Genomic DNA, 24,623 nt, shown 5'->3' on the forward strand with positions numbered 1-24,623 from the left:
TTTTTTCATAAATCCGGTGGGAGGATAACAAAATGGCCCACATTTTAACCAATTTTATGAAAATCAAAAGGCAGGAAGGCAAATTACGACAATGTTTCAGTAATTAAATGAATATTAAATTTGGTTTAACCTTAAAATGATAAGTTAGGTTAGAGTGAATGAGGATAATACCAGTCATAATATGCCCAGTTATGCACCGGGACCCAATGTGTGGCCCATTGCGATTCGTCGAAAGCCCCCATATTTCTTCGATCTGCGTAGATTAACTGTGTTCGCCACTGATCGATGCACAATTCATATCAGTTCCATGACACCAGCGACAGATATCATCTCTGCTGATGCTAATGCGGGTCATGTGCGAACTTAGCTTATTGTGTCCTTTGTATCCTTTCCATCGATAGAAACGCAGCTTCGTTGCAATTCGGGCGTTCGTACCATATTTGTTTCGTATGCTCCAAACCTGCTGTTGAGTACCATCGGAGGCCGTAATAGACATGTGGGAGAGAGGGGTGAATATCTATAATCGAGACCATGGGAAGATTTGCATCCTCTCTTGTGACCAGGAACCAACACAGGGCACCCTGCTGCTCATGTAATCGCTGCAGACAATGCCGATATCGATACAGCACTTTTGATCCTATGCTCCTACTTACAAGAGCCTTAGCGCCGCTTGACTATCGCCAAATATGTAAATGTTCAACCGGTCGATGTTCCTTGACAACACTAACACCGCAGCTCTGACCTTCGCAAAGACCTCGAGCTGGAAGATACTGAGTGACATCTATTCGTAGTGGATCGGTTCCACTATCCCAAACCAGACCCTCCCTTCTAATGGAAAAATGAAAGCCACAGGTGATACACCACTCCAAGCATAGTTTGACGCGGTCATCAACAGAAATCTTTTGAGATGCGTACAACACACTAACAAATGCCGAAACTTTGTCCTACTGCCGATGTCACTTTTCCAATGCATGTGTGTTCATCTTAGTGCAGCGTGGATCTCATTCTCTACATCCTAAAATGTTTTTCCCAGGGCATACACATGGTTCTGTGCTCCGTTTGGAAGTTGTGTTGATGGCTCGGAATGCCTAGCCCTTTCTGCCACTTCGGTAAGGTAGGTAGCACATGCAACCTGCTGTCCACAATATCCACCCCCGCCAGGAAGTCAGTTTGCAGGCCTCTAAACTCCCTATTCAAACCCCAGTTCAATTTACCATCAACCCCAATAACGACTAAGACAGTCCCAAGGCTGCTCATTAGAACCTCGACAGTCTGACACCTCGACACCTTCCTCTTTCTCGTGAACAATACCAACTCAGTCTTCCTGATCCAGTACGCCAAGGAGCCCTTACCCCACGAGCAGTATGTTGAACCCCAGACAGGGTATCCGGAACTTTTCGGCGGCAAGAATAACTAGATCGCCACCATAAGCGCATACATTCACCTTCACCGAAGTGTCCCTCATACTGGCCGTGATCTGCCTATGCAGAAGTACACTCGTTACCCAACCAGTAATATCATTCTCCACAACCGCATTCCTCAAACCCGCTTCTTTTTTGAAAGATTGATGTATCTATGTTATTAAAAGTCCCTTCAATATCCATTATCATTTCAACAAAAATTTGCTTAAAATCAGATTTTTTCTAATGCAAATTCTAATGAAAGGCGCAACCTTTTTCGTGAAAAACAAGCTATGGCACAATTTTCTATGAAATTCAAATTTGGAAAAACATTTTTATTGAAGTCACATTTGAAGATTCAAATACAATGCAAATTTGCCCACGAAAAAGAAGAGGGCGAATCTTCTCACATATCATTGAGTGCTGTTCGATTCAGGCCTCCTTTTTATAGCCGAGTCCGAACGACGTGCCGCAGTGCGACACCTCTTTAGTGAGAAGATTTTATATGGCAAAGTACCTCACAAATGTCGCCGGCATTAGGAGAAGATAACAATCGCTGAACATTTTCCCTGATGTTCTCGCCAGGTAGTCTGGTAAATCCATAGGAACCATTATTAATCGAAAACGACATAATGTCTCTGGACTTCTCCTCCAATGGAATTTGGTGAAATCCCTGCATCAGTTCAAGACAAGAAAAATACGTAGTTCTACCAAGTTGATCTAAAATGTTATCGATTCTTGGAAGAGGGAATTTGCCAGCTACCAGTTTCTTATTCATTTGTCTGAAGTCGATAACTAGTCTCCATCTCTTTTCTGAGTTTTCCGAACTTACTTGTCGATACTCATTAGAATGACATTTCTGTTATGGTTGTTGTTATATCTGGCTTGATTAGATCGTCCTCTGTTATTCTGGCCGTTGTTTCTATAATTATTATGGTAGGTATTGCCATTATTATTATTATTGTTAAAGTTTAATACAGAGTTTAGCTGTTCCGCTGCCTCTGTACAACTTCTGACAAATTTTCCAACGATTTCGTTCGATGGAGTTAAATTGACCTGCTCTCATTATTAGTTTAACCTTTTCACTAGTGCAGTTCCTCGTAATTGCTTTGAAGGCAACACGAGTCGAGTACTTGGATGCAAGCTCAACCGGTGGGGCTTCCGAAATGTAGGCTTTTTCTAACAATTTACTTAGAGACTCTATATCGCTGCAGTATGCATTTGCGGTCCTACTGGTTTATCTAATATTCATTATCTTTGCAGACAAGACTTGGACCGATTCTCCCTTAGTTCCAGACTGAAGTCTGTTTATTATTTGTAGAATGGTCGATTCTTCTCCTATCAAATTCCTTGTTTTCCCTTTCAATTTAGTCTTAATAACTGACACTGCGTTGGACTCATGGTTTCCTTTTGTGGTGTCAGCTGGTGGCAGAGCGTCTATAAAGGAACGCAAATTTTCTGCTTTTCCATCAAAGTCAGGTATTAACCTTGAAACAGTGTTGCCTGGGCCATTGTGTCTTCCGTTCCGTCTCCCTCTGACTCAGAATCTTCGTCTATCGGTCCAAGTGTTTTCCATATGAGAACAATACGTTTATATCAATTCCTAGAGGGTTTTCTATTATATATGGAACTTTTTGACCTATTTGATATCTGAACAATATGTTTACTAGTTGATCCCTGAATGTCCAATAATGGTCGAGGCTATATTCTGCATGTTCCTCAGTTAGTTTGTTCCTATATTCTACCATAATAATAATAATAATTATAGAAACAACGGACAGAATAACAGAGGACGATCTAATCAAGCCAGAAATAAGAACGCAATAATGAATTTGCTGATAGAAGCAGGTCCAGATCGGTTGCGAATTTTAATACACAAGGTTGGCAGGATCGCCATGTTGTAAGTAAAAAAAGACTTTTTGGAAAGGGCTTGGAGCAGGCAGATATATGCCTGATGATATGGCTTTATTGAATGAATATTGGGAGGAATACCATCGAATGATCGGCTCTGCCGTCGTCTTTCAATGGTGGTTGCCCAAAATCAATAATTTCAATACACTTACGACTAATACAAACAAATATCTCTCACATCTAAGTCTTTGCACAAAACGAGCATCTTGTGCATTTATGAAGTCCATTTCTTTAGAAGGTCAATTGTAGCAATATCAGCACAAAGAGTACAGCTGTCGCGACAGTGAAAATAGTTCACTGGCAACCATGATGAAGCATTTTCATATTGCTGTTTATGCATAGCTAGCGACTGGGCTTTCACTCATGTTGGGTGTTGCTTAGTGTAATTCGACACTCTTTTTGTTTGAACCATTCTTGCTGGTTGTGACATTGATTCCATGATATGAGTACGCTGCAAGTAACATTGATGCATTGGTATGAATGCATGAGAATGCGTCGGATATGACTCAACCAAGTCCATTTTCTCTTCCGGATTTCTAGATCGATGAGGGAAGTATTTGTTTTTTTTTTTTGCAATTCTTCATTTGAAATATGGTTTGGCCAGAAAATTCAAAGTATTTGAAAACTTGTGTCATGCTCCAAGTAGTACAATCATATAATAAAATAGATTTCATACTACTGTGAAAGATACTGACTTTTGTATTATGTGAGATGTCACAAATAAGGTTGATGTCACAAATAAGGTCATTCACCGGAGTTAAGCTGGACACGAGGCGTTTCTATAGTGTTATTGATAAATACCTGAACTTTTTACTAAAATTGTGTGTGTGTGTGTGTGTGTTTTATTTAGAGAATCCTATATGTATTTCAATTAAATTGTCTCCAATAATCCAATATAGACAAAATATTTTGAGAACCTCAAAACTATCCATAAAGTTGCCTTAACCATCATCCTTCTTGTCTGGCTTGGATTTGAACATGGTCAAGATATTGAACATTTTTTGTAAAAAACTCTTCTGTCTATAATGCATACAATATTCAGCAAATTCTAATTAAGCATCACTTTTGTATTGACTTTCATTTTAAATTTTCATGTAACATTGCTTTGCTCTAATCTTATTTTATCTGTGTTGCTTTAGTTGCTGTACTATTAGCTGTAGGTGGCTTTTAGAAGCGTTCGACTGCAAATAGTAAAGACACAAAACATTCATATTGAAACGATTCATGTATTAAATAAAACATAAGCACATACACCAGCACACACACACACACACACACACATTTATTTGTGAATAACACCACATTTTGGCATAATTAGCTCGTTTGCACCATTTTATCTGTACTACTCTCATTGAATTTTAATTATTTTGTACAGGAAAATCCTGGTCTAATAGTTCCATGGATTATTGGTTACATCACTTTCATGGCCCTGGAGGCAGTGGCAATGGTTTACTCAAATGTACTGCGCGACCATGTCAATAAGGTGAGTTGGGGAGTGAGTGTTACCACTCCGTTAAGCGGGAAACCATCGATTAGTTTTTTTTTTTTGCACCTCAGTCTCCATTGGCCATATGTGTGGGGTAACGAAGGAAACAAACCACAGGATGCAAAGCGGAAATTTGTTGATTTTATAAAGAGTTACCCACATCCATTCTAAACTACTCCTACTGTGGATTTGTATGCCAAAAAATCTTCTCAGTGTAGACCGTCATGTGCTTGACAAGGTCATTCTTCAAATAATTCGTCCTTGTTTTAATTGTGCTGCTAAATGGAGATGCACTCGAACTCGCAATTCCCAGTATTCATAGCAGCTGGCTGTTATTGTTGAGGTCTATAAACCAAAGTATGGATGCATGTTGAATTCCAATGCTATGAAAATGGCAACATGTGTCTGTCCTCGTTGTCGTGTACTATGGGGCGTATGGATGATGGATTGTTAACATAATTGAATATTAATCAAACTCATACGCCGGGATGGCCGGTGGATACATTCAATGACTTGTCCCTTTTAAACGAACACATGGAAACAAATGCCCCCAATTAAGGCCAGAGTGCTTATTTCTCATAAGGAGTTTGTTTTGAGAATAATACGCAGGAAGTTATTTGCTCAAATTGGTTAGGTCCTGTTTGGAATGCAGAGCACGCCCTCATCTCTGCGAACCGAATTAAGCTGACATGCAAGTTTTCTATTTCTTTTTGCGTGTGACTTTAGCCCAGCCTCCTCCTCCTGCTCTTCGTCAGTATGAAAATCTATGACAGTTTTATTTTACCACTTTTCCTCAACGAATTGTCTATCAATATCGTTTTCTGGTATGTGTTGTTCATGGTGTAGGAAAACTAAGTAATTGATGTTCTTGGCACGTTTCGTAAAGGCGTTTTGTTTTTTTTTGTCTTTCTATGTTTTTTGTTGTTTCATGTCATGCCGACCATAGAGCGATAATAACTCTTCTTGCCTTAAGTGGTGGTGGTGGTGGTGGTGGTCTTTGAAAGAAACATGAAAAACTGATCACAAGTTGAAAGTTATGGAGGCCAGAACAAATTTTTTCTTCTTTTTTTTCTTGTATTTTTGGTGATAAAAATCCCCTCCTTCTTGCACTGTGGTGCAGAGGGTGATATTTGGAGGGAGTCCCATTGATGGACGGAGACCAATCAAGCGGAGCGCATTAGTGTCACAAAGCCAAAGAAATGAAGTCAATTTCTTTGAGTCACCACCTCCATCAATGGCCATCAGAGTCAGCAATTCATGATGGGCCCTGGCAGAGCAGCTTGTTAACCATTTGCGGCCATATCTTTGTCTCCCCATAAAATGTCAAGGGGAATTGTCTAGGTTTTTGCTTGATTTCCAACGGCTGAAGTGGTTACAATCTGTATTTGGTAAACATGTGCCCCATCGACCCCCTTGGCAAGGAAGGAGCTAAGTAGGCAAGAACTGAAAACTCATTTCAAGCATCTGTCCTCTGAAGCAACTTTTTGGAGTATTGATAAACACTGATAGCAGCAAACGACGCAGCGACCAACCTGCAAGCTTGTAAACAATGCCACACACATTCGGTGGAATGAAGGTAGGTCGCAGCCCCTTACACCGTGCCCGCGAAACAAGCAGCCAAAGTTAAATAAAACACATTTTGCCAAGCAGTAGTGTTTGCTGCTGGGTGGCCAAATATTATTGTTGCCTGTTAATTGTGCCGCAGTACGACGACAACGAGCACCACTGTAATTGTTTTTGTTGTTTGTTGTAGCCTCTGAAATAAAGTCTTCTCGAGGAAGGAATTCATGTGGAATTCATTTGCATACCACTTTACCACAAACACACAACAACAACAACAACAACAATTGTCGAAAATAACAACAACTACATAAACGACAACACGTCAAGTGAGCACAAAGTCTATAAGTTTTTACTTTTTGGTACCAGGCTGTAGCTGGTTCCGTGTGACTTTCTGCTCCTGCTCCTCCTGCATCCATCTCCAAAGGATAACGGAAATTCCTTTTGAGGCCACAACAAAAGAGGACGGAGTGATGTAACACACTGTCGGGGTTGCTACACAAAATTTTACCTTCGGTGCCTTTGGAAGTCCATTACACAAACAGCAACAGCATGCACCTCTGTGTCCCCGACGCAATTCCTCCCTCCCTCCCTCCCTCACTCTCCCCTTTGGGCCCGAGAATGAAACGAGGAGGGCCCAAGTAATCAGATGTGGTTCCATTGTTTATCTTTTCAACTTGGCTCGGCTCGTCTCTGAAATTATTTACTTGGTTCACTTGAGATTTGGCCGGGCATTATCTCAGATGCAATCGAAGCCATTAGGACCGAGTTCACAGAATTCATTATGACAGTGATTTAGTTTGTGTGCGAGAACGAGAGAAGGGGAGAGAGCCCAACAGACAGAGCGAGAGGGAGGGAGGGAAGTTGAACATACAAAAGGATATGTGCATGAGTGGAGTGCAGTTAGCAAACGTTGTTCAGAGGCAGGAAATGGAGTTGGCAACATGTAAGGCCTTCAAGTGCCTCGAGTACTTGAGACTTCCCCCCGATTGGTTGGGGCAGCAGGCGGAGGGTGGTGACTGACATTGGTGAGTGTTGGAGCATTTGCTTAGTTTGTTCTCTTTGCGGCCTGCCACCGGCAAGCAACTAGGGCAGAAGAACATTTGGCTGGGCTTAAGTTGTTGTGCCCTCAAAGGACTGAGCTCGTAGTAGCAGAACAAGTTTACAAATCGTCCTTGGAAGCATTGTTTCAATAAATTCTGCCACACTATGGCTAAGCTGCAGGTGCACGGGTGTGGGTGTCTTTGTGCTGGCATTTGAATGTAATGATAATGTGTTTCTCCCCTCTCCCCCTTTTTGTTCTTTGCTCTCTTTTTTCTTTCATTTTCTATTTTGCATTTTTCTTCCTTTCTACCTTTTCGGCCTACATTTCAGCAATTTGACACAATGTGCAAAGCGGAAGTGGCCTTTTTTATAGCGCGCGCTTTCATAAATGTAAGTAAACCAAAAAAGAAAACAAGGTGAATTGCAAAACCAAAAAAAAAAAAAAAACCAATTCAGTAACTCCCAAACATCTTTTCAAATTTATTAAAGTCTACCGGCAAGAGGGTTATCATTTTTCCATTTTCTTCATTTGAATATGGGCCACAAACGCAATTTGTCCAAGTCCTTCATATCGATGGCGTTTCGAAAGACATTTCGTACACAGGCCACCAGCCAATGAAAGGCGAGTGGCAACAGAATGGAGCACACCGTGTGCAGGTCCATTTTAGTCTGCCCCAATGATAGATTTAACAGCCAAGTGATCATTTCAAAAAGCATCGTTACAAGATTTACGGTTAACCAAGGCATCATGTAGTGGGGCGAGACCTACAAAATAGCACAACGAGACAAAAGGTTATTTTCTGAAAGGAAAAAGAAACATTTTTTTGATTTTTCATATCTCAATGCGTTTTTTTGGACTGTGCGTCCAACGTCTAAATCAATGCCTTGAATGCCACAACATTTTAAGTCGCTATGTCACATTTAAGTCGCCATGTCCACTAGAGGAGCTAAGGAGTGTGGTGCGAAGCCTCCAGAGCAGAAAAGACCGGAAACAGGGCGGAATTTCTCCTGAGAATATTCAAACAGAAGGAGTTTTTCCGAATGTATGGAAGAGATGTAGGCGGGTGCTCATAAGCAAGGGCAACGGTGGTGCCACATTTCCATTTCTGGGCAGGAAATGTCTACGGTCACAGCTAACAGAGATTTGGTGGAGATAGAAGAGGCTGCTAGGATGAAAAGAACGCATTCAATAACCTCAGACGGTCTGACGTCCTCCAGGCACTTAGGGAGCACTTTAAAGTTCCGCCATATCTGATGAGAATAAAGAGAAAATATGAGGTGAGGGAGCGGCGCAAGACTTCATACTTGGCCCGCATCTCCGGAATGCCAGTTATGGTGGAATACTGCAAACAGAAATGCCGGACGCAATCTTTCTAGTAGGATATTCTGACGCTAATGGCTGCATCATCACTGCAAGAACCAAAACTACTGCAGGTGATGCTAAGACCAAAGGACGGGCTGAACTACCATGGCTTGCAGCTTACGGTGCAGAAGACGGAGTTGCTACTCCTAACACTGGTGAGAACCAAGAGATCGGAGCGGGCTAGGCTCTGCACCGTAAGGTGCAACACCCAGAGAGAAAAGGGTGAGATTTACGAATGAGGAGGGATAGAAAGTACGGCGACGTCAACTATTATTACGTTACACAGATTTTGACAGACCATAGTTACTTCCGGAAATACCTTTACAGAATGGGCAAATGCTCTTCTAGCAAATGGCTTTATGAGAAGCAACAAGTTGCATTCATTCACATTCACATTTACATTCTTCCACTGCGAGCGCTGGGGCGAAAGATGCAGAGAACTGGAAACAGCGATTGGTGACGTTTAACCTGGGCCAGCATGGTGATGAAATGCGCTGAACAAGTACTTCGCAGGAAGAAGATGCAACTGAACGCAGCTGCTCAGAGTATAAATGCGGAGGTCTGAACACAGACACAACGAAGGTGGCTGGCTGTACAAGCCATTTGTAATAACTCAAGACAGATCTCTAAGTATTTAAATCACATACCCTGATGTCCACTATATATGCTTTTTTTCATGCTTCATTACGTCTGTTCATCTGTCCATCTGCCCAACAGCCTGTCTGTCCCAGTATAGACTATTTACAGTCATTATGGCTCCGATTGCCATGGTGTTATAGGTCAAGAAAGCGATGTCTATTCTCTCATGAGCCCACAATTCTGGCTGTCTGTCTGTCTGGAGTAAATGCCATTTGTAATATGTACCTCAAAATAAACCCCATAAAGTTTTAACGAACTAAAATGAATGTCTTGTTTGGCATGAAACTTTAAGTCGATACAGCACAGTGCATTTGTCAATGCGTCCCCTCGCCTGTCTGTCTGTCTGTCTTTCCTAGTGTAAAGTTTTAACTTGATGGTGATTTTAAATCATTTCTGCCATGTCCTTCCGTCACACTGTCAGTCTGTACTAATTTTCATGCCATTCATGTAATCTCTCAAAACAGAAGGTTTTTAATTGACGTGACGTTTTATGTCACTGTGGCGGTATCCGTCTGTCCGTCTGTCCATCGGTCTATCGTCGTTTAGCGTTAAAAATGTAGGGTACTAAAAGCGAAGAAATTGCAAATGTTATGCATCAACATATAGTGATATGGCTATTGGCTGTAAAAAGTTGTACATCGAAGAAAGTGCTTAGTGTGGTCCACAATGAACAGCAAATAAGACTCGACAATGCCAGTAAAACTATTTCAAAACTTTTTTTTTTATTATTTGAATTTGGTCTGGCTTGAGGTCATGCAAAAATTGATTTTCATCATCAGAGCGGAATTCGTCAGACGGCTATTTTACTATTTTGTTGTGAGTTGTTAAGTTTAAAAAGAGACGTCAGAAGAATTAGTCACATATTTTCAATTCAATTATACCACGCTGATGATGAAAATCGAAGATTTTCGAAATATTAGCTATAATAAAAATCATTAAAATCACATGACCTCAAGCCAGACGAAACCCCTAATAATATTGACAAGCAATTTTCCAATTTTATTATTATTTTTTGTTTTTTTTCTTTTTTGATATTTATGTGACATTTTCGAAATTACCTTCCTTTTTGGAAAATTTCTTCCCAAGACGAATTACTTACAGTCATAATTCCATAGGACAACAATAACCAAATATGAAACATCACAAATGCCCCCACCAAGCGACATTTGCATAGCATGGAGGGAGTGAGCATGTTATAACTTCGTTTCCGCCACAAAACTATGCCCTTGTCCTTAACGCCCAAACGACCAATAAATTCGATTATACTGCGAATCTGTGACAAACGAAATATCAGCGTCTTGTCTTTACATATCGCCAACATAGAGCTCTACTTACCGTACCCCAAATACTGATGAACAGGACCATCCAATAGATCAGGGGAAACCATGCGGCTTGGCACATGGGCTTGTTGGTGAAGAATTCGTAGATTACATTCCAACGAGTTGCGGGAGAGAAGGACCATATGGAGTATGGTATGCCACAGTCATCCCCCGCCAAATCCAAATGGTGCCGTAGGACATGACACAATTTATTATCGAAAGTGGATATTTTATACATTTACCCAATGCGAATGTCGAAATTCTTGCCAAAAATCAAAAGTTCAATTGTAAGCACTTACGCAACCAAAAGCACACGGCCACACATTGGGGGGTGTGTATGTGTGTGTGTGTGTGTGTGTGTGTTCGCCTTGTTGTATGCCAAACAAATGAAAAATACATTTTCAACTTTCGAAACAAAACATTTCCATTACTCATAAAAGTCAAACAAGTGTTTTGCAGTGCAGCACACATACAAACAAATCGAAGCATTAGATCGGCTATATGCTAGGGGAACTTAATATTTTCTGAAATGGAACTTCAATTCCCCAATGATGCCTTGTCCTAATGTAAAAAATGATGTGGCTGGATGAAGTTTGAACAGAGTCCGTAATGTATGGCTCATAAACACAGTTTTATGAGTGGTTCACAATGGGATGGACGAATGTGTATGGTGGCTTTGGGTGGGGTTTTGCAAAAACCACATCCATCCCCTACAAATCCTCCGTCATAGCAAATACCTTGTATCAGGACCCATGCAAGCAGACCTGTTAAGACCCACTAAGTAAACACTGAACAAATTGTTGTCCTAATTTTAAAGATTCGAGTCAAAGATTAGCAAACTTAATTTAAAGAGGATACATTTTCCAACTTTTTAAGAAAACATTACCCTTGGTGAAAAATTCTTTTCCTTCATCTTAAGGACTTTTTTATTGTAAATGGGCCAAATTGCAGAAAGATGTCGATGGTCCCAACTCAACCCACTGTCCCAAACTTCGGCGAAATCGGATTAAATCCAGATATCGGTCTATATGGCAGCTATATCCGAATTCGGACCGATCTGGGCCAAATTGCAGAAAGATGTCGATGGGTCTAGTACAACTCACTGTCCCAAATTTCGGCGACATCGGGCAATAAATGCGCCTTTTATGGGTCCAAAACCTAAAACCGAGAGTTTGGTCAGCTACATCCAAATCTGCTGGACCAATCTAGGCCAAATTGAAGAGCGATATCGAGTGGCCTAACACAGCTCACTGCTCAAAACCTTAAATCGAAAGATCGATCTAAATCTCTGACTCTCTTTATATGACAGCTATATCCAAATATGAACCGCCAAATTAAAAAGCGAGTGGCCTAACACAACTCACTGTCCCAAATGTCGTCAAAATTGTACAATAAATGTGGCTTTTATGGGCCTAAGACCTTAAATCGGCGGATCAGTCTATTTGGGGGCTATATCAAAATGTAGTCCGATAGTCCGAACTTAACCTGTCGATGGACAAAAAAAAAAAAGAATCTGTTCAAAGTTTCCGGTCAATATTCATATTTTTGAAGACTGCAGCGTGATTTCGGCAGACAGATGGACAGACTTGGCTAGATCGTCTTAGATTTTTACGACGATCAGGAATATGTATACTTTATAGGTTCGGAAACGGATATTTCGATGTGTTGCATCCTTCGGTGGTGGGTATAAAACTGGTGACGAGGAAAATGCAAACACATTCCCTGGAAGCGAAGTTCTATGAGCAAAATACATGCTGTATGGCGCTGCATCAGTGTAAATTAAATGCTAACGAATTGGGTCACAAACAACTCTGCTTCAATGGAGTTGCGTTTGTTGTGTGTCTTCGTATGACCTTTATCTGTGTGGTGTCGTCCAATAGAATGCGGCATATTCGCAATCAATAAATAGACAATTTTCGTTCGAAGGAACTTAGCACAAGGGTTGAAGCATGATCTTGGATATGTATAATGCGCCTTGCAGCTAAACAATTTCTAAGCAAACACTGGGTGAGCTGTTTGTTTTGGCGTATTGTCTCAAAACTAATTCAGCAAATCCGAATTCTATTTGCCTTAAGGACAATTGCGTTGAAGACGGCCCATGTTCAAAAATGTCAAGAGATGATCTTCTTGTGGCTTGGGGTGAGTCTCATCGACTATGTTTGACGCTTCTATTCTAGGTTCTCTCGATGTGGGGTGTTTTAAGGTTTTACAATTTAGTGCGCTGCGGAATCACTTGGAGAGGTCCAGAGGTAATTGATTCGTATGCAAAAAAAAAAAAAAAAAAAAAATATAGACTCTAGGAAAGTAAAATTTGTTTAACCCTTCATAGGCCAAAACTACATTGACCTCATCGCCCGCCGCCGAACGCTTGAAGAGAAGCCACTGTGAGTGCCACCGACATCAGCAGCCTTGCCAATATCATTATCAGCAGCAACGAAGGCGCCATAGTTACGGTGGCACCGCCCCGAAAACGCCTGGATGTTGTGCCTTCTTTGAGCTCGATGACTATGACAATGATGATGATGACGATGTCTATGACTTTGAGGAGGGCGAGGATTACGATGGCTATTACGATGACGAAGGCGGCGACTACTATGAAGACGAGGGTGAGAGTAGCGATTGTTCCATGTTGGGTGCCTCGCCCAATCACAAGGGTAATGAGCGCAAATTTCGAGTACGCAACAACAACATTAGATCGGTGCTAATCAGCAAGCGCCACAACAAATACAAGATTGCCCATCCGGAGACTCGGCTGGAGGTAATAAACGAGTCGGAGCGTAGTGCCGGCAGTGGCAGCGATGAGAATGATTCGCTGCTTGTGGCCTATGACAGCACATCATCGTTGGCGTCCGTTTGACATTGGCCAGGTTGCATTGGAAATGCAAGAGAAACCCCAGACAATGGCTCACTACGATACGCGCCAACGCAACAGCCACGTATCACTGGTGCAACACATCAATGTCAGCGCCGACGTCCATTCCGACGCATCCACTGCTGTATAAACGCCTTGCTAATGGCCGTACTCGTGTCTATTGAAATTTACGCACAACTTGTGATTTTTCTTTAAATGCCGTCGTGCGACACATTCAACAGAGCTTCCGCCTTGCCGCCCTCCTCCCATGGCTCTTGTCATCACTTTTTCATAACAGGAAACAGGGCAAATCATGTTCATACCTGCCCACCTGCAGGCTCAGCTACGCTACAAGGATGGATAACCTGTCGTTGATTAGGATATTATTATGCGTCTTGGCTGCCAAGTCCGCCCACTTCGTTCGAGAACAGCCAAATTGAAAAGAAAACAAATCTCTTGTCTCACCAGACACAAACACACACACACACACACACACCTATACACAAAACACCATTCGTTGCCATTCGAAAACAAAACAAGCACGTCCATACATTCATGCTGATACTACCGAGACCGACAATACTATCCCGTCACCGTCGCCCAGAGGCTAGTTCCCTTGGAGGGATAGTGCAAAGATACATGGTCTACGCTTATGCTTGGATGAATATCAGACTATAATTTTATTGCTTATCCTTGGGGATATTAATATTCCAAAGACATCAACACCCAATCGCTGGATCCTTCTCCTCCTCTCCTGGGCAATGGGGACGCCGGCGGCTTGGTCTCTGACCGACCGCCCATACGTCGAAAAGACATAACGAATCCCTGGAGTCGGTCAACCAGAAGAACATACGCACTCTCGCTCTGTAATTAATTAAGATGATGTACCTTTTGTATGTATGTATGTATGTATGTATGTAACCATCCTTGTGTATAGAATATATAGTTATGTACCTGTTGGAATGCCTCTTCTCTGTGCGTGCATTCAAGCGTGCGAATGTGTCCGTATATGCGGCTCTGTGATATGAACAGGTGTTACTATTTGTTAGATTTCCTAACATAGACTGTATCGATTATATGTCCGTTTTCTCTCTTTAATAACCGCAAGATATGAAAAGAATATTGCTCATCAGAATGCCGTTTGGTGTTACTATTGTACTTCATCGAAGCATGTAAGAAAAAATATTGCCTCTCCAATTGCCATGAGACAATTACAGGTACACTCTTCACCTGAGTATGTTGCTTATTTTTCAAAGTATTTTGGATAGCTTTGTGAAGGAGAGAAAAAGGACACAAAAAACTTGGCTTTCCGATTGTCATCAATATTGCCCCTCTCCGCAATAGCTTGAATATGTTTTACAGAAAAATACTAAAATATGTTGCTCTTCATAAAATATTTCAAATCAGAGAGAAAACAAATACGACTTCTAAAAAGCCGACATTGAGTAGGGCTTGTTTTCTGCGCTGTAATTTCAATGGCAAACAGGAAAATGCACATGATCACCAGGGATGGAAAATCCAGTACTTTAGAACTTCTTTCAGTACTTTTCCACCCGGAGAGTACCGTAGTACCCCCGCGACCGATTTAGTACCTTTTGAAGGACTGAGCATTTTTATACCCACCACCGAAGGATGGGGGTATATTCATTTTGTCATTCCGTTTGCAACACATCGAAATATCCATTTCCGACCCTATAAAGTATATATATTCTTGATCAGCGTGAAAATCTAAGACGATCTAGCCATGTCCGTCCGTCTGTCCGTCTGTCTGTTGAAATCACGCTACAGTCTTTAAAAATAGAGATATTGAGCTGAAATTTTGCACAGATTCTTTTTTTGTTCATAAGCAGGTTAAGTTCGAAGATGGGCTATATCGGACTATATCTTGATATAGCCCCCATATAGACCGATCCGCCGATTTAGGGTCTTAGGCCCATAAAAGCTACATTTATTATCCGATTTTGTTGAAATTTGGGACAGTGAATTGTGTTAGGCCCTTCGACATCCTTTGTCAATTTGGCTCAGATCGGTCCAAATTTGGATATAGCTGCCATATAGACCGATCCTCCGATTTATGGTCTAAGGCCCATAAAAGCCACATTTATTGTCCGATTTCGCTGAAATTTGGGACAGTGAGTTGTGTTAGGCCCTTTGACATATTTCTTTAATTTGGTCCAGATCGGTTCAGATTTGGATATAGCTGCCATATAGACCGATCTTCCGATTTATGGTGTAAGGCCCATAATAGCCACATTCATTATCCGATTTTGCTGAAATTTGGGACAGTGAGTTGTGTTAGGCCCTTTGACATATTTCTTCAGTTTGGTCCAGATCGGTTCAAATTTGGATATAGCTGCCATATAGACCGATTTCTTGATTTATGGTTTTGGGCCCATAAAATGCTCATTTATTGCCCGATGTCGCCGAAATTTGGAACAGTGAGTTAAGTTAAGCCCCTTGACATACTTCTGCAATATCGCACAGATCGGTCCAGATTTGGATATAGCTGCCATATAGACCGATATCTAGGTTTTAGGTTTTGGGGCCGTAAAAGACGCATTTATTGTCCGATGTCGCTGAAATTTGAGACAGTGAGTTTGGTTAGGCTCTTCGACGTCCTTCGTCAATTTTGCCCAGATCGGTCCAGATTTGAATATAGCTGCCATATAGACCGATCTCTGGATTTAAGGTTTAGGGCCCATAAAAGAGGCATTTATTGTCCGATTTCGCCGAAATTTGGGACAGTGCTTAGTGTTAGGCTCTTCGACATGTTTATGCAACTTGGCCCAAATCGGTCCAGATTTGGATATAGCTGCCATGTAGGCCGATAGCTCGATTTAAAGTCTTGGCCCCATAAAAGGCGCATTTATAATCCGATTTCACTGAAATTTGACACAGTGACTTATGTTCGGCTTTTCGACATGCGTGTCGTATATAGTTCAGATCGGTATGAGGTATATGAGTATAAGGTATGAAATTTTTACCGAATTTTGATGAAAGGTGGTTTACATATATACCCGAGGTGGTGGGTATCCAAAGTTCGGCCCGGCCGAACTTAACGCCTTTTTACTTGTTTAAGTGTTCGCATGTTTTGGAGTTTTTTTATTTAACTGACAAGCAGTTCTTAATTTAGGAAAGGCATCACGCTAAAATAGGGATATTCGCTTGTAAGTCGATCGAATCATGTCCGCACAACTGTTGCATATGGGATTTTAATGGGGTAATAGTAGTTTTTATTTAGATACAAAAATCCTTATGCACAAGTCGCCCTATATCACTTATTGAGCCTCTAGATGGCTTTGGGAGATGGGAGGGCCACCGACACTTGACACCCAATCCCTGTATAAGAAATGCGCTCTGCTCCTGAACTCCTTTCATTTAGGTCACATTTGGTCCCTATTGGTCCATATGTCGGTTTGTAGGGTTTTGGGTTGTGTTGTTCCCCCTAGTCAAAACAAGTGAAAACTAGCTAATTGCAGTAGGGACGAATCTTGTATACCATCCACCATTTATCGCATTTGTCAAGTCCTTTTTATAGGCAGCAACTAAAAAGGATCAAGCAACAAACTCCATGGACTTTTATATCGACCACCATTGTAAAGGTGGTATATACATTTAGTCATTCCATTTGCAATAAATCGACATACCCATTTCCGACCCTACAAATTATTTATATTCTGAATCGTCGTCGTCGTCTGAATCTACGATGATTTAGCGATGTCCGGATGTCTGTCCTTCCGCCAGTTGTAATCATTCTACAGCCTTAAAAAATTGAGATATTGTGCTGAAATTTGGACATATGCGTATTTATTTTATACGCAGGTTAAATTCTTGTACAAGTCTCGACCGATCTGCCGGTTTAGGATCTTAAGTCGCATTTCATCGAAATTATTAATCGCGAGTTGCACCAACGCCCGTGATATCCGAACCGAAAATGGTCCATATCGGGACATAATTAGATATAGCTATGATATAAGACCGACCTACCGATTAAAGGGTGCGTTTATCACCCGATTTTGTTGAAATTTAGAACAGTGACCAGATCGAAGCTGCGATATGGAGCGATCTTCCAGTTAAGGGTCTTAAACCCATAAAAGCCCCATGTGTTATAGCAGGCCTCTCGCTGTCCGACCTTAACCTAATCCAGATCGGACCTTATTAAGTTATATGTGTGGCGCTCCGGTAGCCGAGTTGGTAGCGTGCTTGGATTATCAGTGCAGGGGTAGTGGGTTCGATTCCCACCAGAAGCCTTGATCTGTCGCTACTGTGGTATCACAATGGACTTAAAATTGTCTATGTGAGTCTGTAAACGACTGCCACTCTTACCTAACCTAACCTAAGATATATGTAGCTGTATTATAGACCGATCTGCCGAATTAGGATTTTAAGCCCAAAAAAGCCCCATTTGCTACCCGACTTTGCTGAAATTTGAAGTGTGTTGCACTGGGCCTCTCATTGTCCAAACTGAACATAGTCCAGATCGGACCAAATTTGGATATAGCTGCCATATAGAACGATCTAACCATATAGGGTCGCCCATAAAAAGCCGCATTTTCCTTTTTCGCAGAAATTTGGTCCACATTGGACCATACTTTGATATAAATTTGGAACATGGAGTTGCACTAGGCCACCCGATATCCGAAACCGGTTAGCAAAATTTCAGCCAAATCGGATAAGAATTGCCCCCTCTAGAGGCCCAAGAAATCAATTGAGGAGATCGTTTATATGGAGGCTTTATAAAGATATAGCCCGATATAGACGGCGATCAAGAACACATATGTATAGTCGTAGTTGAATATCGCTTGATATCACCTCATAGGGCACGCTGTTTCTAAGAAGACAATTTAAAAATAAATAGATCGGAAAAGTTATTGCCGTAGCGGCAGTGGAGCGGAGCGGAAAAAAGGTATTCGCTACGGATCCCTAATTTAAAATTTAGCATTTTCCATCCCTGTTACCCATCCGTTACTGTCTTGACAAAGAGAATAAACATGACTTGGCATCAACGCAAACAGTACTGGGTTGGGCATCACTGATATACACTGAAATCAAAACAAAACAAGTAAAAAGGCGTTAAGTTCGGCCGGGCCAAACTTTGGATACCCACAACCCTCTGTAATCCTTCATGACCTGTTCTCAGGTAATTGTGTACTGCCTTGCCAAAGAAGAAATTTTGCATTTGGATGAAAAGAGCTAACCATTGCCATTGCCTTTGAACTTGCTGAAACGAAGACTGCCAAACATTTGTGATACAGTCGAATGTACATTTCAAATGCTCCATCGTTCCCAAATACCTCGGGGACATAAAAGTAATGATAACACATAGGTGTAATTTAGGAGGTTAGTGACCTCGTTATACTCCAATGACTTTAAGCACAGAGCTTACATTTTGCGGAAAAATTGCTGTTATTAAACAAGGAAAAGGTTACTCAAAAGCATGTGCTTCAGAAACACATATTTGCGGAGCTTCAAAAGTGAAAACGTTTCCAAATAACCTAAGGGAAGGTACAAAGAACTGTCACTTCCTTTAAGGTCTTCCACAAAAAGGCAAAATTCCAAAGAATCCCAAATTCTTTGTGGGGCTTTTGTCTCTCAGAGCCATAGGTTCTTCGATTCCTTCCATGGCACTCGCACACACAGAAGTAGGCTTCGCGCACTCACACCTAGACTTAAGTTAATTGTTAACATAATCCGAAGTGCGAATTCTTTCGCATCGCCACTGGAACGTTGCCATATCTCCCAATGTATTTGTATCCATAGGCCAACCAACCAATGCTATTGAAAACCAACAAACAAAAGAAAACCAAATCACAGCAGAACTAAAATGAAGTGATAATAAATTATTTATAGTAAACTAATGTTATTGCCCTGTCCCCTGTCCCTAAGGAGGATAAGGGGAGGGAGGAAAAAAAATAAAAGAGCGAGCGCAAACAGGGCAAATTAAAATTGCATCAATCTATTGACCAGCACACAGGTTTTGCATGAAAATCCGTTGACAAACGCCTGCATGTGCGCAATTGCCGCCAATATATTATATTAGATATTATTAATTACGTAGCGCAGCGTGATGTGACGCAACGTAACATGACGTAACATAGTATTATGTAAACTAGCTGTAAGAAACCTGTTCTCATACAATTTATAAAATGAACGTAAATACGTACAAAGCTAAACAAATAAAGGGCGACATCATTGAGTGATGCCCATAAACATAAGAACAACACTCAAGAGGCCGATTCTGTCTTTTTTCTCATATATTAAGGAATAGGAATTGAGTGTTTCGTTGGGTAAGTAAGGAACAACAAATGACTTTAATCGATTCGAAAAATGTTAACAACAATGACAGAGTTACAGAAGCAGAAAAATGTGGACAGAGATAATAAGAAAATCTAAATTTACGCTGTCTCCGACTAATCGTTATCATCGATTTCGTCAGCATAGGCTGATAAAATGTTGGCTTCTGGGAAAATTTTCTTCACTACACCTATTAAGTTGAATTCGAATCAAATAAACTTATTGCTTGCCATCATTTTCAAATAGCCAGCCACCTTATCAGAAAAATACGCTGTTCTTTTTCGCATATCACGAGCATTGTCCAGTATTATGTTCAAAAACTTTCTTGGCGCAAGGCTGCAGATATGCTTCAGCAAAAACTTAGACCTTCTTTTAATTAACTCAAAATAGGAGAACACTCTGAGATTATCTTTTCAGATAGTCATTTAAATAACAAAAAGAATATTGTCCAAAGCACGTGAGGCTGATGCGCCAACAGCATGATTTGTATATTTTTAAAGATATGAACGACAACAACAACAACAGAAACAAACAAGCAATGGAAACAAATTGAGCAATTGCACAGTGGGATGTAGGAAAACATTTGTGGAAATAAGTCTGCCATTTGTGAACGGATAAAGATATCTTTAGAAAATTGTATATGGTTATAGCTGAGGCGTTCTCCAAACTATGTGCATAATTTCAAGTCCCAGGAAGACCCGAGACCTACAAGATTTTGTACGGGCTGCCAAAAGCGCATACCATCCGATTTTAATTTTTTTTCAATTGCTGGATAGTGCTTGCAAACCCATAGAAAAAAAAAGTTTTTGTGAGCGGGATATCTTTTATAGTGTCCAAGAAATTCGTCTAACACTTTTTTTTTGAAGTTTTCGCAGAGGCTGGATTCTCAATTTGTTTGTTTCTGAATGCATTTCTTAACCGATTGCATTTCTTAACCGATTGCATTTCTCAATTGATTTCTAACCCGAATTTTGGACGGTTATTGTAATTTTATAAGCAATCTAAATCAGTATTTACATCAAGAATCCATACACAAATATGAACGGGCCGATGTGACCAACCTCTACAAGCACAAAATAACGCATTTTCAACAAGTAAACTTCTTTTGTGAAAAAGATTGAATTGTGATAATTTTTTGCGTTAAAATCCTAAAAGAATTTGTGACAAATATTGTATTTTTACCCTGACAATACCTTTCATTCTTCACATATAGAACATGTTATTCGGGGTTTCTATAACTATCTAACTATACTCATGTTTGCTGAAAATAGCAAACACTGTCTGGTAAATTTTGTTGAGTAGCTAACTGCTGAAAGGTCTGTTGTTTGCTGAAAACGATTTCTGTTTATTTATGAAGGGGATGTTAGAAGAAAAAACAAAATACAAATGTAAATGTGTGTCTCAGTGAATGTTTATAATCACCACTGAATGTATACTTTCCATAATATTTTTACAGAAAGGTCATGCCAGTCATGTACACATTAGTAGAGCAACGAAAATACGAGCGAGCTCATCTCTTCTAAAAAAAAATTCTAAAAAAATCCCAATGCCTAATGTAATCAAAACAAGCAACAGGATATTTGTAATTAAAACAGCAGATTTTGTTTGCTGGTTTAGCTGATCGAAATGTTTGTTAATAAAGCAGCCCTATGATTGCTGAAACAGCAGTAATGTCTGCTTTGCTATTCCAAACATTTTTGCTGTTTTGGGTAACAAATTTGGTTGAGTGTAGTTTTTCTCAATTTATAAATGAATTTACCATCTTGCTTAAGGCAACACTCAACGAAATTTGTCATTCAAAACAGCAAAAATGTGTGTTGAAACAACAGTTTTTGTTTGCTGAAATAGGGAAAGCAGACACTACTGCTGTTTCAGCAAACGTAGTGCTGCTGATTTGGCAAACTTTTCGTAGTGTAATTTCAGCAAACAATATCTGCTGTTTTAAATACAAAAAAAAATCTAGTCACACTTATAGACGACCACTTGGAAAAAGACAAGATACACATGCGAGAGAAATTCATACTTGACACAGTGGGGGAAACAATTACTAATGTAGTTATGTTGTTGTTTTCGCACATTTAAGTACCTAATTTGAGATGGATATTTCATTGTTGCGTGAATATTACCCAAAAATATATGTGCCTTAGAAATTCTTGTTGTATTTTTTTGTATCTGCTATCTATTTGTCTGTTGCACTCACGATTTTTGTCATTGGACATACCAATGGCGAAACTTAAAATATTATCACTTTCCGAGTTTCCCATCGGCACTTGAAAGAGCTGCTCAACATACTGACTGCTCTTTGGTCAGTCAAAAAGTGAAAAAATGGTGTGTGTGAAACTGTGTCTTTACCATGGACGAGCACACAATTGCAACTATTTGCAAGCCCATGGGCTTGCTTGGGATTATTTTCTTGTGTACGTACAATAGTGTGAGTATTTTGCCCATCACTGGCCTATACGTTCAAATACTCGCCCCCATTCTGTAGTAGGAGAGACACAAGAGAATAACTATAGGTCTGGTAAACGAATGGTCCGGTAAACGCTTGGGTTATCGAAACACTTTTGCCTTCAAAGAGTTTTTGATCTTAAAACAAAACTAAATCCCTTTTACCGTAGGCAAACCCGCTAAAGGGTTTAAAATAAACAAAGTTAGTTACGTTCAATAATGCTGCGTTTATGTCTTACGTTTGTTATGTTGAGGCGAATCATTACACAGTCACAATAAAAGAAAAAAACATTTAATAAATATTTTACGTTTTAACATGAAATTTCTTATATATTGTCCTACAAAAATTTTGTTGACAAATCTTTTGTAGCATATTCCACTACAGAGTTTAATACGCTCTCATACGTTTCGGATTTGCTACCGATGGCTGCCAAAGATGGAAAAATGTTACAATGGTATAAGAAGTTACAAACATTTTAAGTTAAATTAATTCAATTTCGAGGGTTTTTGAGGTGCTATCAGACGAAACATCTTATTGCTTCTTCTCCTATTTATAAAATTCAATTTGTGTTTGTTTGTTCCATACTACTACAAAATTTCCCATGAACATTCCGTTGAGGAACAGGGGATACTTCCCTCATATCAATGAGTGCAGTCCAATTAAAGTTTAAGCTCAATGGTAAGGATAATTTTTTATGCCGAGGCCGAACGGCGTGCCACATAGCGACACCACCTGGTAGAGAAGTTTAACATGGCAGGATACCTAACAAATATAGCCAGCATTTGTAAGGGGATAACCACCGCGGAAAACTTTATCTGATGTTCACGCTAGGATTTTAACCCAGGCGTTTGGCGTCATAGACGGACATGCTAACCTCTTGTTGTGTGATCCATTAAGACTCAAAAACGGCTGTACCGATTTTCTTGAAATTTTCATAGACTTGTTGCTTGTTGAAAAAGAGGAACTTCATTTTTGGTATCTGAAGAGGGGCGGACGCTCCCCCTTAACCTAATTTACTGTAAAGCTAAATATTGGATATATAGACATATGTATCGAACAAGGCCATATGGGGCTCAAATGACAGCTATTTGAGGGTAGGGCACCGAACTGGTACCCACATCGGGAACCAAGTCCCAACCCCACCAAACAGCACTTATTTACTATAGAGCACTTAGAAATATTAGTCTGCTGATATCGCCATATATTGTCTGCACATATTAAAATAAAAGTTTTAAAATTTTTGAATTAATCCATAAAAAAATTTGAGGCATTTACTATATATTAATTAAAAACAAGTAAGAGCGTGCCAAGTTCGGCCAGGCCGAATCTTATCTACCCTCTACCAAGGATCGCATTTGTCGAGTTCTTTGCGCGGTATCTCTTTTTAGGCAAACAAAGATATATGAAGTTATAGTACGATTCGGACCATAAGTGAATTAAATGTCGAAGATCATACCAGAAGTCATTGGGTAATATTTCAGTTCATTCGCTTAAGAATTGCGCCTTGTAGGGGCTCAATCGGGAGATTGGTTTATATGGGAGCTATATCAGTCTAAAAATCGAAAAAGACTATATTGAACATGTATATTGAAGGTCATGCGAGAAGCCGTTGGGCAAAATTTCAGCAAAATCGGATAAGAATTGCGCCCTCTAGAGGCAAAAGAAGTCAAGATCCCAGATCGGTTTATGTGGCAGCTATATCAGGTTAGGTACCGATTAAAACCATATTTAACGCAGTTGTTGAAAGTCATAACCAAATACTTCATACAGAACTTCAGCCAAATCGGATGAGACTTGCGCCCTCTAGTGGCTCAAGAAGTCAGGATTCAAGATCGGTTTATATGACAGCTATATCAGATTATGGACCGATTTGAACCATACTTAGCACAGTTGTTGGATTTTATTCTACATACAAAACTTACGTCACACCAGCAAATATTAAAGCTTCTGGGAACCGAACAAGTATCATCGAAAGACCGGGAGCAATATCAGGTTAAAAATTGATTTGGACGTTTTTGGCACAGTTGTTGCAAGTTATAGCAGATCACTACGTGCTCAAATTAAGCCACATCCGACAAAAATTGTAAGGGTTGAAGAAGCCAAATCGAGAGATCGGTTTATATAGGATTTATATCGGATTACAGACCGATTTGGACCGTACTTGACTCGTGCAAAAGTTCAGCCAAATCAGACAAAAATTGCTGCTTGTAAGGTCTCCGGAAGTCAAATCGGGAGACCGGTTTATATGAAAGCTATATCAGATTTTGACCGATTCGGACCATACTAAACACAGTTGCTGAATGTTAT

The 24,623-nt window shown here is 40.3% G+C and overlaps 2 protein-coding genes across 2 annotated transcripts in view; one reads left to right on the forward strand and one right to left on the reverse strand.

Annotated features, from left to right (window-relative positions):
• LOC106096188 (uncharacterized) overlaps positions 1-14,746 on the forward strand; it is an 87,135-nt gene extending 72,389 nt beyond the window's left edge. Inside the window, exons 5-8 of the mRNA XM_013263805.2 lie at positions 4,687-4,794; positions 7,732-7,791; positions 12,900-12,971; positions 13,052-14,746. Coding sequence (XP_013119259.1) covers positions 4,687-4,794; positions 7,732-7,791; positions 12,900-12,971; positions 13,052-13,579 — 768 coding nt within the window. The 3' untranslated portion in view covers positions 13,580-14,746. The remainder of the gene's footprint in view (positions 1-4,686; positions 4,795-7,731; positions 7,792-12,899; positions 12,972-13,051) is intronic.
• Positions 7,853-11,109, reverse strand: LOC106096189 (uncharacterized). The gene is made up of 3 exons (XM_013263806.2): positions 10,739-11,109; positions 10,503-10,676; positions 7,853-8,166 (listed from the first exon to the last, which is right to left on the reverse strand). Exons 1-3 carry the CDS (start codon positions 10,958-10,960, stop codon positions 7,927-7,929), a joined length of 636 nt encoding a protein of 211 aa, XP_013119260.2. The 5' UTR covers positions 10,961-11,109; the 3' UTR covers positions 7,853-7,926.
• Positions 14,747-24,623: the final 9,877 nt, after the last annotated feature.

The sequence above is a fragment of the Stomoxys calcitrans genome, chromosome 1, assembly GCF_963082655.1.
Source record: "Stomoxys calcitrans chromosome 1, idStoCalc2.1, whole genome shotgun sequence".
NCBI classification, from domain to species: Eukaryota; Metazoa; Arthropoda; class Insecta; order Diptera; family Muscidae; genus Stomoxys; species Stomoxys calcitrans.

Coding starts and splice junctions, on each gene's coding strand:
- LOC106096189 (XM_013263806.2), bottom strand. CDS start 10,960: ATGTATAAAATATCCACTTTCGATAATAAATTGTGTCATGTCCTACGG. Junction 10,677..10,738: donor TCATCAGTATTTGGGGTACG/GTAAGTAGAGCT, acceptor CGTTTGTCACAG/ATTCGCAGTATAATCGAATT. Junction 8,167..10,502: donor TGTCCTATGGAATTATGACT/GTAAGTAATTCG, acceptor GCTATTTTGTAG/GTCTCGCCCCACTACATGAT.